The sequence below is a fragment of the Triticum urartu genome, chromosome 2, assembly GCF_003073215.2.
Source record: "Triticum urartu cultivar G1812 chromosome 2, Tu2.1, whole genome shotgun sequence".
NCBI classification, from domain to species: domain Eukaryota; kingdom Viridiplantae; phylum Streptophyta; class Magnoliopsida; order Poales; family Poaceae; genus Triticum; species Triticum urartu.
The window spans coordinates 562,010,470-562,026,268 of NC_053023.1; the positions used below are offsets into that span (position 1 = coordinate 562,010,470).

Below are 15,799 nucleotides of genomic sequence, written 5' to 3' on the forward strand. Positions count from 1 at the left end.
TTCATGGCGTTGGTGTGCCAACGTGGTAACATCCACCTCTGTAAACGGTGACATAGCTTCCCTCTAAGGAAGTGAACATCGGTATACATCCTCGTCTCTCAGACCACATTGTACTTCGATTTCGGCAAAAAAAATAGTGTCAACTTGCCATGTGCCAGTTCACCAACAAGATGGAGACCCTGCAACTTGAAACATCAAGTAAAATCATATCCATGTTTACTTATTATATGTATTTTGAGAAAGTTATAGGATTTACGAACTTAAAAAATTTATTGTTTTTAAACCAAAATAGTTTGAATAATGTTGCCTGCTTTTGTTGTTATTTTACTTGTAAAGTTGTTTGAGTGGAATTTTTTTCCTGAGTTTCTAAGCATATATTCATATTTGTTCTTTTGTTTTTAACTTTTGGATATCATGAGAATATTGTGGATAATAGGATTTTAAATATTACTTTAGATCTTAATGTATTGCAATTACAAACCGCACATAAGGGAGGGGGAAGGATAGACATTGTTGGATTGCTATGTTAAAATAGAGGACATGGACCTGAGTGAAGGATCTTGAGTCATTCTTAGAGATGTGATGTTTTTTTTCTCCCGTTGCAACACACGCTCATTTTTCCTAGTAGGTAAATATGTGTTAATCATTTGTCAAATACATGTCGAAACATTTTTCTGAATGATACAAAACTTTTTTAAAAATTATGTGAACATTTATTATATTTTACATTATTTAAACATTTTAAAAAATGTCAAAAACTTATTTTTGAAATGCGCAAACTTTTTAAATGTCATGAACAAGTTTTTTGAATTGTATCAACATTTTTTAAGTTACACTAACAGAGAAATTACATTGTGTTAACATTTTTCAAAATTGTGATTTTAATATTTATTTAAGAAAATATAAGTGTTTCATATGGATTAAATATAATTTTTGGATATAGGTATTCAGGTTTTTCTTGAAAATATGAGCAAGGCAAAATAAAGTTTACAAAACAAATGAAAAACAATGAAAATGAAACTCACCTGTAGGAAGCTAATTAGTCAGCCCAACTGGACACTCGCTGTAGGCGAATGGCTGCTCAGTCTCGCTCAAGGCGATACATATCTGCACCCCTAGGTTACCACGTTGTTGCAGGTTTTTTTTGTACTCCCTCCGCTTTATATTTTCTTGGGATTAGTTTGAGTTGCTTATCTAATATGTCACGTGGTCTCCCTCCGCTTTACATTGTATAGAGGTGCATCAACTAATTCGGATTGGGTTCTCAAAAAAGAAAAACTAATTCGGATTGGAGGGAGTACATAAAAAAGAACGGTATTGCTAATTTAGACAACCTTTTATTAGCTAGGAGGAACAGGATGGTACATATGCCATCCAAATCCAAGAAACATGTGGTACGTGCAAGCACAATACACACTGTCAGGACATCACGATAAGATGACTGGCAACCGAAATAGCTGCGCAATCATTCATCTTATTACAGTTGGCATGTACTAGTAGAATTTAACACGCGGAGGGTCGATCTTTGAGAGCGTATGAGCCTTTCTTTCACCGCGCATGTCACTCACATGGCTTTCTTCCTAGCGTCTTTGGCACGTCCCTTGTCGCGGATGCCGAGGGACACACCAAGGACATACCTGTCTGCGATGGGCTCGGGGACGACGGTGAAGAGGAACCACACGAGGGCGTGCGCCCAGTAAGGCGTGCACCGGGGCTCGTATCCGATGTAGCGCACGGCGGCGCGGGCGTACGTCTCCGGCGACGGGGCGAACAGAGACGCCTGCCTGATCGAGGCCATTTTCGTCGCCACGTACCAGGGTGCCTGCGCACATCACACAAATTATTCAATCAGTTGCGACTTTTTTTTTTGAAAAGGACGACTGAACCGATGCCAACTGCTTTCCTCATTTACATGCCTTGGACCAAAAAGAACAAGCTATAGGACATTAACTTTTGAAGTGACACTCGTTAAGTGCTCGCACTGTATCCACATGTCATGAATTTGGTTTCTTGTTGAAAACCCCATGTCACTGTTATCCCCATCAGTGTCTATGTAGCTACTGCACACTGTCCAGTACAAGTACAAGTGCACATCTAATTGAACTAACTCGTGTAAGCATGAGAAAAATCATGTTTGAAATGAGAGCCCATAAAACCGTGGCGTCTTTTGCGGGAAAGACATACCTTTAACAAGCGGAGTGTCAAATCATAAAAATGTCAAGCTATTGTTTATATTTTCCAAAGTGTTGTCTACCATGAAATATACAGAAACATCACGATCATGTAAATGCATTTGCATATTTATGGAGATAACTGAAATTCAGTACAACAGCCCGCTATCAACTCCATGCTGGAGTATTCAAAAGGGTTACATGAGACCAACAAATATGAAAGTATGTATTTTAAAAATCAAACAAAAAGAAACGCTAAGAAGAAGATTTTCTTTTGAGCGGTTAGTGAAATGCATCGACTATAAGAGTGATATTAGTTGGTACCTGGCATTGCACATCGATACCTTTGTTCCTGTACTCAACATATAGGCTTCTTGAGAATTGATCGACATATCTGATAGACCAAAGTATCATTATTGCCGGTTCTCAGAAACGGTTAAGTTTACACAAATAGGAAACAAAATCACTTCGCCTGAGACGCGGGCATGCAACTTCTTGTGAGCCCCCTCCCTCGGTCTATTGTATAATAATCTAGGAAAACCAGTGACATACACAAAGAAAAGAGAAATGGACGTTTGTAACAATCCAAAGGTGTGCGAATACACAAATCCTTACTATAATATTCCAAGTTATACACACAATGGTTTATCTTTAAAGATTTTATATGTTTATTATCCTAAATTTTGTTTAAAATACAAAGTCAGAATTGAAAAAATGAGGGAATTTTAGTATGCTTTTACATTATGATTATTATCCAACAATTTAGAGCTAAAAATGGTTAGATTTTTTTAGTTACAAAAGAGTCATGTATTCTTTTCCAGTACCTGTCACGTGGCCTCCAAGAGAGAGAGAACAGTAATTAAATGGGATACAATATAGCATGATCACTGGCGGAGCTACATGCAACCCTGCAGGTGCCATGGCCCCCCAGGTTTGGTAAATTTTATGAAGAAATTTGTAATATGAAGGTGCAGATTGAAAAAAATACAGCTTTTGCCCCTTTAGAATTGGACATTTTCTCTCCTGCCCCCCCCAACCAATCTTGTGTAGCTCCACCACTGAGCATGATACACACCAATATTGTAGAATGATGATGAAAATTGTAAATTAGCTAAACATCGACACTCGGCTTAACGATATGACACTATTTGTAGGTACTGAAAACATATTTAAAAAATCAGATGAAATATGCTACTGATTCAAAATAAAATGTGGGTCCCTACTTATGTGATTTATGCCAAAATTATAAGATAGCCAAAAAAAAGCGTGGGACGACGTGGGGAGCAGTTTAACGGACCGAGAGGAGTACTCACGCCTTGGTGGCAGCGTAGACGGCGTAGAGCGGGTCGGACGGCAGGATGGTGGCGGCGGCGGACCCGATGTTCACCACGGCGCCCCGCTTGCGCTGCACCATGCCAGGGAGCACGGCGTGCGTCATCCTCGTGAGGGCCTCGACGTTGAGGCGTATCAGGTTCCTCGTGAGCGCCTCGTCAACCTCATGGAAGTAACGCGCGTACGGGTAGCAGTGGCCGGCGTTGTTGATGAGCACGCCGACGTCGAGGTCTCGGATGGACTCCGCCAGAGCGGCCACGTTGGCGGCGAGCCCGTCTGCGGCGAAGTCGAGGACGAAGGTGCGCACCCCAGCGCCGGGGTGCCTGGCCCTGACCTCTTTGGAGACCGCGGCGAGCTTGTCGGGGCTGCGGCCGACGAGGACGAGGCCGAGCCCCGCGGCGGCGAGCTCGAAGGCGAGCGCGCGTCCGATGCCGTCCGTGGGGCCCGTGACGACGGCCCAGGCGCCGTAGCGGTGGCGCAGCGGCTTGGCGGGGCGGAGGAAGGCCGCGTAGAGCCACAGCGCAAGGCGCAGCGCGGCGCGCGACGCGACGAGGAGGCCCACCGCTGCGAGCGCCTGCGCCCACGCGGGCTGCGCGCTTGCCCCGGCCATGCGATGGGAAGGAAGCTGGCGCGCGCGTGGACGCAACAGTGAGACGGTTGGGCGGTGGGAAGGTGTAGCTCGAGCTTGACGACGATGCGATCGACGGCCATGCATATATAGCCCCAGGGCCGGGGAGAGGATGGTACGGTAGTTGGCTGCTTGCTGAGGAGTTTCGCGGGGTCGGAGCGCCACATGCTGGACCGTTGTTAACTATTTTTTGGCTGCGATTAACATCCCAACAGACGCCCCAAACGACGCGCGCGTGGGATAAACCCAGCTTTTAGCATGCGCGGGGCGGTTTGCCACGCTTCAGCGGTCGCGGGAAAAGCCGCCAGCTCGCGCGTAAGATTTGGTGCGCCGCTTCGCCACGCGTTTCTCCACACTTCCTCTTCCCTTCTTCCTCTCCCTCTCTGCCACGCGCCGCTCCAGCGCCCCGCCACCGCCGCGCCGCCATGCCGCCGCGCCGCCGAGGAGCGTCCGGCTACCGCGGCGTCCGCCTGCGCCCCAATGGCTGCTACACCACAGAGATACGCTCCGGCGAACTCCGCCTCGGCCTCGGCACGTAAGGGATGGCGCGCGAGGCCGCCCGCGCGTACGACGCGGCGGCGTGGCGCCTAGGCCGGCCGCGCGGCCAGATGAACTTTCAAGATGTGTACACGCTCCAGCAAGCGCTCAACCTCGCCCCTCTGCCTCGTCTGAACACGGCGGAAGACCGTGCTGAGCACGCCGAGCGGCAACGCCGCCTCCTCGTCGCCCAGGAGGACGAGCAGGTCATGCCGGAGTGGCGCCAGCGCCACCCGGAGGATGTCGCCTACGAGCAGGCCTACTGGGCAAGGCGCCGCGAGGAGGACACGCGAAGGCACCGCGAGACGCGGTTGGAAAGGCGTCAGCGGAAGGCGTTGGCGAATGCGCAGTCCGACATCGTTGCAGCAGGTGGGCAGTCGTTCTTCGCGCCGAACGGTGATCGGTGGCTGGACATTTGGCTAGACACCTCGGACGACACCGCCGAGGATGATAATGGTGATGATGATAGCGACTTAGAGTAGTTTCTATCTAGTTGCGCCGTAGTTTATCTATGCTTTCGAACTATCTATCTAGTTGCACCGATGTAAAATACCTTTGTATCGTTTTTTATTTATGCAATCTATCTAGTTTTTATTTTATCTATGCGTTCAAAAATTAAAAAAATATTGTCTGCACGCTGCATTTTTTGCGCGCTGCTGTAGCGGCGTGCGCTGCATTTTAGCGCGGCTGCTGGAGTGGGCGCAGCGCGCCACGCCAAATCAGGCGATGGACGTGCGCTAAAGTTGTTTTTTACGCGCGCCGCGTTGGGCCCCTGTTGGAGATGCTCTGACGGAGTCTTCTCCTCTTCGGATGGCGAACAGGAGAAGGGCGTTAGTGCAGCGGTGGACACCCTGCTGTGCTGGTTAAAACCTCTGCTTCTCTCATACCCCCTTCATCTACTCCCTCCCGCTTCTTTTTAGTCCGCAGCTAAGTTTTGTCCGAAGTTAAAGTATTTCTACTTTGACTAAGTTTGTAGAAGAAAATATCAACATTTGCAATATAGAAAATTCTATAGGAAATTTGAAATATTGTGAAATGCGCCGAGTAAGGACCGGGGGAGTACTAAAATAGTCATGCTTTGGTCATGTGTAAACCAATTTTTGACCATATATATTGTTTTTAAATGCATACTCCCTCAATCCCTCTATATAAAAATATAAGACATTTTTTTCACTATGACAGTTGAGGGAGTAGATTGCAAACTTGAAAACCATGTATAAAGATTTGTCTCAAGAGCAGTTTCAGACTATTAGATTCGTTGGTCTTCATACATATACCCCAACAGAAACTAGTGGTTAAATTTATATATTTATTTCAAGATCAAGTTAATGTCGAAACTCACTTTTTTCGAGTGGCGGAGGAAGTAGCTCTCTACTAGGTATTACTAGACCATGATGGCGCGCGTTGCTGCGCCCGCCAATTTTAATGATCCAATAGGAGTTTGTGTAAATTTTATGAAGGTAAAAGAGCTTTCAACTCCATATCATATTCATGCAAGCTTATGATGTCCATCTTCGGCTTACAAAGCTTTCACCCACACCATCATTTGTTGAAATTCGTTCTGCTAGGCGGAACAATTTTTCGTAATAGCTAAATGGCCATATTGCGAGGCATGTAACTGGAATATGCTACATGCTTATTCATAATCTATTAATGGTGCAAATGAAATAATCATTTTTATCTCAGTTTCATATAGTATAAAAGACTACTCCTGTATAGCCCGATGCTTTTTTATAGGCACCTGCATGGCCCGCTGTCCAGAAGTTTGTTAATTAAGAATTATGCGAAAGTAGCTTATCAGTTTAGCGCAACCTGGGAGCAAGGTGCCAACAGTATATTGTGGATCTTGGTAGCAGTCTTAGTTTCCTACGCATAGAGCAGGAAGAAAGAGAAGATTCAAGACCATGGGGAAAAGGAAAATGAAGGTGGCAGCATGGGGCGAGGAAAATGAAGGAAACTAAGACTGCTACCAAGATCTGGGAGCTTCGTAGCCAGGCTTCTGCCATCGGATCGACCGGTTGATTTAGTAACACACCTTTATAATCATATTATTAATGAGAACTCCAAGGGACGCACCGATGAAATCCGGAGGCAGTACGGCGGTAGCGTGCGCCGCTGCATCATGAATGAACAGGCCTAACGAGGATTCGAGGGGAGCAGCGATGGAGATACAGTAAATGGGCCAAAGTTTTACTTTGCTGGACCTGTACTTGAACAGCCCGATTAAGGAGATGACGGCCAGGTCCACCTGTGGAGCAGCAGCCCGATAATGTTGGCCGAGCGGGGGTAAACAGGTGATGGGGAAAAGTACGTCAGAATCTACGCGAGGACGACCATTGATGAGCACAATCCGACGGTTAGCAAACTTAAATCGCTGTGGGGGGCCGTAGGTAGCCCTGTTTTACTGTTTAGTAATTCCGCAGGGGTTCCTCTTAGTATTTTTCTTGCCAGAATCCTCTTGGTTGAATTGTTTTTTATTGAAGAAACATAATAGCATGACAATCTATAATTGAAAAATCATTTGAAATGAAGGCCTTTTGAAATAAAATGAAAGTACAGAAAACAATTTCACATAATCTTTCTGCCAAAAAAAATTCACAGACTGTGTGTCACATCTTACGAATTTCTATAGGAAATTGGAAATACTGAGAGTAGGAAACATTAATAGGCATTGCGTATAAAAGATTTTGATAAAGCCTGGCGCCGACAGGTTGAATCATTTACGCAAAAAGGGAGTGTCGGAATTAAAGTTAATGACGACATAGGTCATTACTTTCAGACACATAAAGGCCTAAGACAAGGAGACCCGACGTCCCCTATCCTGTTTAACATTGTGGTGGATATGTTAGCAATTTTGATAGAAAGGGTTAAGGAGAATGGTCAAGTAGGTGACTTGGTACCTCATCTTATTGATGGAGGTGTATCCATCCTTCAGTACGATGATGATACAATCATCTTTATGGAGGATGACTTGGCCAAGGCGAGAAATATGAAGCTGGTGCTATGCCTATCTGAACAATTGACCTGGTTAAAGATTAACTTTCATAAGAGCGAGTTGTTCTGCTTTGGTAGAGCCAAAGACGAACAGGAGGCTTATAGGCAATTGTTTGGGTGCGAGTTGGGGGATCTACCCTTTTCTTACCTAGGTATTCCAATACACCATCGTAGGCTAACAAACAGAGAATGGAAGTGCATCGAGGACCGATTTGAGAAGAAACTGAGTTGCTGGAAGGGTAAGCTCATTTCATACGGAGGCCGATTAATCCTGATAAATTCGGTGCTCACGAGTATGCCTATGTTTCTCTTATCGTTTTTTGAGGTCCCAGTTGGTGTTAGGAAAAGACGGGACTTCTATCGATCACGTTTTTTCGGCAGGGTGATGAACTTAAAAGAAAATACCGGCTTGCTAAATGAGATATCATCTGTAGACCGAAATGAAGGAAATATGCCCTAGAGGCAATAATAAATTTATTATTTATTTCCTTATATCATGATAAATGTTTATTATTCATGCTAGAATTGTATTAACCGGAAACATAATACATGTGTGAATACATAGCCAAACAGAGTGTCACTAGTATGCCTCTACTTGACTAGCTCGTTAATCAAAGATGGTTATGTTTTCTAACCATGAACAAAGAGTTGTTATTTGATTAACGAGGTCACATCATTAGTTGAATGATCTGATTGACATGACCCATTCCATTAGCTTAGCACCCGATCGTTTAGTATGTTGCTATTGCTTTCTTCATGACTTATACATGTTCCTATGACTATGAGATTATGCAACTCCCGTTTACCAGAGGAACACTTTGGGTGCTACCAAACGTCACAACATAACTGGGTGATTATAAAGGAGTACTACATGTGTCTCCAAAGGTAAATGTTGGGTTGGCGTATTTCGAGATTAGGATTTGTCACTCCGATTGTCGGAGAGGTATCTCTGGGCCCTCTCGGTAATGCACATCACTTAAGCCTTGCAAGCATTGCAACTAATGAGTTAGTTGCGGGATGATGTATTACGGAACGAGTAAAGAGACTTGTCGGTAACGAGATTGAACTAGGTATTGGATACCGACGATCGAATCTCGGGCAAGTAACATACCGATGGCAAAGGGAACAACGTATGTTGTTATGCGGTCTGACCGATAAAGATCTTCGTAGAATATGTAGGAGCCAATATGGGCATCCAGGTCCCGCTATTGGTTATTGACCGGAGATGTGTCTCGGTCATGTCTACATTGTTCTCGAACCGTAGGGTCCGCACGCTTAATGTTACGATGACAGTTATTATGAGTTTATGCATTTTGATGTACCGAAGGTTGTTCGGAGTCCTGGATGTGATCACGGACATGACGAGGAGTCTCGAAATGGTCGAGACATAAAGATTGATATATTGGAAGCCTATGTTTGGACATCGGAAATGTTCCGGGTGAAATCGGGATTTTACCGGAGTACCGGGAGGTTACCGGAACCCCCCGGGAGCCATATGGGCCTTATCGGGCTTTAGTGGAAAGGTGAAAGGGGCTGCCCATGGTGGGCTGCGCGCCTCCCCCCCTCCCCTAGTCCTATTAGGACTAGGAGAGGTGGCCGGCCACCTCTCTCTCTCTTTCCCCCTTGGGAATCCTAGTTGGAATAGGATTGGGGGGGAGTCCTACTCCCGGTAGGAGTAGGACTCCTCCTGCGCCTCCATAGGGCTGGCCGCACCCCTCCCCCTTGGCTCCTTTATATACGGAGGCAGGGGCACCTCTAGACACACAAGTTGATCATTGAGATCGTTCCTTAGCCGTGTGCGGTGCCCCCTGCCACCATATTCCACCTCGATCATATCGTTGTAGTGCTTAGGCGAAGCTCTGCGTCGGTAGTACATCAAGATCGTCACCACACCGTCGTGCTGACGGAACTCCTCCTCGAAGCTTTGCTGGATCGGAGCCCGGGGATCGTCATCGAGCTGTACGTGTGCTAAGAACTCGGAGGTGCCGGAGTAACGGTGCTTGGATCGGTCGGATCGGGAAGAAGACGTACGACTACTTCCTCTACGTTGTGTCAACGCTTCCGTTGCGATCTACAAGGGTACGTAGATCAGACTCTCCCTCTCATTGCTATACATCACCATGATCTTGCGTGTGCGTAGGAAATTTTTTGAAATTACTACGTCCCCAACAGTGGTATCAGAACCTAGGTTTTATGGTTTGATGTTATTTGCACGAGTAGAACACAAGTGAGTTGTGGGCGATACAAGTCATACTGCCTACCAGCATGTCATACTTTGGTTCGGCGGTATTGTTGGACGAGACGACCCGGACCAACCTTACGCGTATGCTTACGCGAGGCCGGTTCCCCCGACGTGCTTTGCACACAGGTGGCTTGCGGGCGACTGTCTCTCCAACTTTAGTTGAACCGAGTGTGGCTACACCCGGTCCTTGCGAAGGTTAAAACGGAGTCTATTTGACAAACTATCGTTGTGGTTTTGATGCGTAGGTGAGATTGGTTCTTGCTTAAGCCCGTAGCAGCCACGTAAAATATGCAACAACAAAGTAGAGGACGTCTAACTTGTTTTTGCAGGGCATGTTGTGATGTGATATGGTCAAGACATGATGCTAAATTTTATTGTATGAGATGATCATGTTTTGTAACCAAGTTATCGGCAACTGGCAGGAGCCATTTGGTTGTCGCTTTATTGTATGCAATGCAATCGCGATGTAATGCTTTACTTTATCACTAAGCGGTAGCGATAGTCGTGGAAGCATAAGATTGGCGAGACGACAACGATACTACGATGGAGATCAAGGTGTCGCGCCGGTGATGATGGTGATCATGACGGTGCTTCGGAGATGGAGATCACAAGCACAAGATGATGATGGCCATATCATATCACTTATATTGATTGCATGTGATGTTTATCTTTTTATGCATCTTATCTTGCTTTGATTGACGGTAGCATTATAAGATGATCTCTCACTAAATTATCAAGAAGTGTTCTCCCTGAGTATGCACCGTTGCCAAAGTTCGTCGTGCCCAGACACCACGTGATGATCGGGTGTGATAAGCTCTACGTCCATCTACAACGGGTGCAAGCCAGTTTTGCACACGCAGAATACTCAGGTTAAACTTGACGAGCCTAGCATATGCAGATATGGCCTCGGAACACGGAGACCGAAAGGTCGAGCGTGAATCATATAGTAGATATGATCAACATAACGATGTTCACCATTGAAAACTACTCCATCTCACGTGATGATCGGTTATGGTTTAGTTGATTTGGATCATGTAATCACTTAGAGGATTAGAGGGATGTCTATCTAAGCAGGAGTTCTTAAGTAATTTGATTAATTGAACTTAAACTTATCATGAACTTAGTACCTGATAGTATCTTGCTTATTTATGTTGATTGTAGATAGATGGCTCGTGCTATTGTTCCGTTGAATTTTAATGCGTTCCTTGAGAAAGCAAAGTTGAAAGATGATGGTAGCAATTACACGGACTGGGTCCGTAACTTGAGGATTATCCTCATTGCTGCTCAGAAGAATTACGTCCTAGAAGCACCGCTGGGTGCCAGGCCTGCTGCTGGAGCAACACCAGATGTTATGAATGTCTGGCAGAGCAAAGCTGATGACTACTCGATAGTTCAGTGTGCCATGCTTTACGGCTTAGAATCGGGACTTCAACGACATTTTGAACGTCATGGAGCATATGAGATGTTCCAGGAGTTGAAGTTAATATTTCAAGCAAATGCCCGAATTGAGAGATATGAAGTCTCCAATAAGTTCTATAGCTGCAAGATGAAGGAGAACAGTTCTGTCAGTGAGCATATACTCAAAATTTTTGGGTATAATAATCACTTGATTCAGATGGGAGTTAATCTTCCAGATGATTGCGTCATTGACAGAATTCTCCAATCACTGCCACCAAGCTACAAGAGCTTCGTGATGAACTATAATATGCAAGGGATGAACAAGACTATTCTCGAGCTCTTCGCAATGCTGAAAGCTGCGGAGGTAGAAATCAAAAAGGAGCATCAAGTGTTGATGGTTAACAAGACCACTAGTTTCAAGAAAAAGGGCAAAGGGAAGAAGAAGGGGAACTTCAAGAAGAACGGCAAGCAAGTTGCTGCTCAGGAGAAGAAGCCCAAGTCTGGACCTAAGCCTGAAACTGAGTGCTTCTACTGCAAGCAGACTGGTCACTGGAAGCGGAACTGCCCCAAGTATTTGGCGGATAAGAAGGATGGCAAGGTGAACAAAGGTATATGTGATATACATGTTATTGATGTGTACCTTACTAGAGCTCGCAGTAGCACCTGGGTATTTGATACTGGTTCTATTGCTAATATTTGCAACTCGAAACAGGGACTACGGATTAAGCGAACACTGGCGAAGGACGAGGTGACGATGCGCGTGGGAAACGGTTCCAAAGTCGATGTGATCGCGGTCGGCACGCTACCTCTACATCTACCTTCGGGATTAATATTAGACCTAAATAATTGTTATTTGGTGCCAGCGTTAAGCATGAACATTATATCTGGATCTTGTTTGATGCGAGACGGTTATTCATTTAAATCAGAGAATAATGGTTGTTCTATTTATATGAGTAATATCTTTTATGGTCATGCACCTTTGAAGAGTGGTCTATTTTTGATGAATCTCGATAGTAGTAATACATATATTCATAATGTTGAAGCCAAAAGATGCAGAGTTGATAATTATGGTGCAACTTATTTGTGGCACTGCCGTTTAGGTCATATCGGTATAAAGCGCATGAAGAAACTCCATACTGATGGGCTTTTGGAACCACTTGATTATGAATCACTTGGTACTTGCGAACCGTGCCTCATGGGCAAGATGACTAAAACACCGTTCTCCGGTACTATGGAGAGAGCAACAGATTTATTGGAAATCATACATACCGATGTATGTGGTCCAATGAATATTGAGGCTCGTGGCGGATATCGTTATTTTCTCACTTCCACAGATGATTTAAGCAGATATGGGTATATCTACTTAATGAAACATAAGTCTGAAACATTTGAAAAGTTCAAAGAATTTCAGAGTGAAGTTGAAAATCATCGTAACAAGAAAATAAAGTTTCTACGATCTGATCGTGGAGGAGAATATTTGAGTTACGAGTTTGGTGTACATTTGAAAAATTGTGAAATAGTTTCGCAACTCACGCCACCCGGAACACCACAGCGTAATGGTGTGTCCGAACGTCGTAATCATACTTTACTAGATATGGTGCGATCTATGATGTCTCTTACTGATTTACCGCTATCGTTTTGGGGTTATGCTTTAGAGACGGCCGCATTCACGTTAAATAGGGCACCATCAAAATCCGTTGAGACGACGCCTTATGAACTATGGTTTGGCAAGAAACCAAAGTTGTCGTTTCTTAAAGTTTGGGGCTGCGATGCTTATGTGAAAAAGCTTCAACCTGATAAGCTCGAACCCAAATTGGAAAAATGTGTCTTCATAGGATACCCAAAGGAGACTGTTGGGTACACCTTCTATCACAGATCCGAAGGCAAGACATTCGTTGCTAAGAATGGATCATTTCTAGAGAAGGAGTTTCTCTCGAAAGAAGTGAGTGGGAGGAAAGTAGAACTTGACGAGGTAACTGTACCTGCTCCCTTATTGGAAAATAGTACATCACAGAAAACTGTTTCTGCGACACCTATACCAATTAGTGAGGAAGCTAATGATGATGATCATGAAACTTCAGGACAAGATACTACTGAACCTCGTAGATCAACCAGAGTGAGATCCGCACCAGAGTGGTACGGTAATCCAGTTCTGGAAATCATGCTACTAGATCATGATGAACCTATGAACTATGAAGAAGCGATGGTGAGCCTAGATTCCGCAAAGTGGCTTGAAGCCATGAAATCTGAGATGGGATCCATGTATGAGAACAAAGTATGGACTTTGGTTGACTTGCCCGATGATTGGCAAGCAATTGAGAATAAATGGATCTTCAAGAAGAAGACTGACGCTGACGGTAATGTTACTGTCTATAAAGCTCGACTTGTCGCAAAAGGTTTTCGACAAGTTCAAGGGGTTGACTACGATGAGACCTTCTCACCCGTAGCGATGCTTAAATCTATCAGAATCATGTTAGCAATCGCCGCTTTTTATGATTATGAAATTTGGCAGATGGATGTCAAAACTGCATTCCTGAATGGATTTCTGGAAGAAGAGTTGTATATGATGCAACCGGAAGGTTTTGTCGATCCAAAGGGAGCTAACAAAGTGTGCAGGCTCCAGCGATCCATTTATGGACTGGTGCAAGCCTCTCGGAGTTGGAATAAACGCTTTGATAGTGTGATCAAAGCATTTGGTTTTATACAGACTTTTGGTGAAGCCTGTATTTACAAGAAAGTGAGTGGGAGCTCTGTAGCATTTCTGATATTATATGTGGATGACATATTGCTGATTGGAAATGATATAGAATTTCTGGATAGCATAAAGGGATACTTGAATAAAAGTTTTTCGATGAAAGACCTCGGTGAAGCTGCTTACATATTAGGCATAAAGATCTATAGAGATAGATCAAGACGCTTAATTGGACTTTCACAAAGCACATACCTTGACAAGATTTTGAAGAAGTTCGAAATGGATCAAGCAAAGAAAGGGTTCTTGCCTGTGTTACAAGGTGTGAAGTTGAGTCAGACTCAATGCCCGACCACTGCAGAAGATAAAGAGAAAATGAAAGATGTTCCCTATGCTTCAGCCATAGGCTCTATCATGTATGCAATGCTGTGTACCAGACCTGATGTGTGCCTTGCTATAAGTTTAGCAGGGAGGTACCAAAGTAATCCAGGAGTGGATCACTGCACAGCGGTCAAGAACATCCTGAAATACCTGAAAAGGACTAAGGATATGTTTCTCGTATATGGAGGTGACAAAGAGCTCACCGTAAGAGGTTACGTTGATGCAAGCTTTGACACTGATCCGGACGATTCTAAATCGCAAACCGGATACGTGTTTACTTTAAACGGTGGAGCTGTCAGTTGGTGCAGTTCTAAACAAAGCGTCGTAGCGGGATCTACATGTGAAGCGGAGTACATAGCTGCTTCGGAAGCAGCGAACGAAGGAGTCTGGATGAAGGAGTTCATATCCGATCTAGGTGTCATGCCTAGTGCATCGGGTCCAATGAAAATCTTTTGTGACAATACTGGTGCAATTGCCTTGGGAAAGGAATCCAGATTTCACAAGAGGACCAAACACATCAAGAGACGCTTCAATTCCATCCGGGATCTAGTCCATATGGGAGACATAGAGATATGCAAGATACATACGGATCTGAATGTTGCAGATCCATTGACTAAGCCTCTTCCACGAGCAAAACATGATCAGCACCAAGGCTCCATGGGTGTTAGAATCATTACTGTGTAATCTAGATTATTGACTCTAGTGCAAGTGGGAGACTGAAGGAAATATGCCCTAGAGGCAATAATAAAGTTATTATTTATTTCCTTATATCATGATAAATGTTTATTATTCATGCTAGAATTGTATTAACCGGAAACATAATACATGTGTGAATACATAGACAAACAGAGTGTCACTAGTATGCCTCTACTTGACTAGCTCGTTAATCAAAGATGGTTATGTTTCCTAACCATGAACAAAGAGTTGTTATTTGATTAACGAGGTCACATCATTAGTTGAATGATCTGATTGACATGACCCATTCCATTAGCTTAGCACCCGATCGTTTAGTATGTTGCTATTGCTTTCTTCATGATTTATACATGTTCCTATGACTATGAGATTATGCAACTCCCGTTTACCGGAGGAACACTTTGGGTGCTACCAAATGTCACAACGTAACTGGGTGATTATAAAGGAGTACTACAGGTGTCTCCAAAGGTAAATGTTGGGTTGGCGTATTTCGAGATTAGGATTTTTCACTCCGATTGTCGGAGAGGTATCTCTGGGCCCTCTCGGTAATGCACATCACTTAAGCCTTGCAAGCATTGCAACTAATGAGTTAGTTGCGGGATGATGTATTACGCAACGAGTAAAGAGACTTGTCGGTAACGAGATTGAACTAGGTATTGGATACCGACGATCAAATCTCGGGCAAGTAACATACCGATGGCAAAGGGAACAACGTATGTTGTTATGCGGTCTGA

At 44.3% G+C, this 15,799-nt stretch overlaps 1 protein-coding gene across 1 annotated transcript; it reads right to left on the reverse strand.

Annotated features, from left to right (window-relative positions):
* Positions 1-1,317: 1,317 nt before the first annotated feature.
* Positions 1,318-4,176, reverse strand: LOC125533657 (very-long-chain 3-oxoacyl-CoA reductase 1-like). The gene is made up of 3 exons (XM_048697032.1): positions 3,485-4,176; positions 2,496-2,565; positions 1,318-1,822 (listed from the first exon to the last, which is right to left on the reverse strand). Exons 1-3 carry the CDS (start codon positions 4,111-4,113, stop codon positions 1,565-1,567), a joined length of 957 nt encoding a protein of 318 aa, XP_048552989.1. The 5' UTR covers positions 4,114-4,176; the 3' UTR covers positions 1,318-1,564.
* Between the last annotated feature and the right edge of the window lie 11,623 nt (positions 4,177-15,799).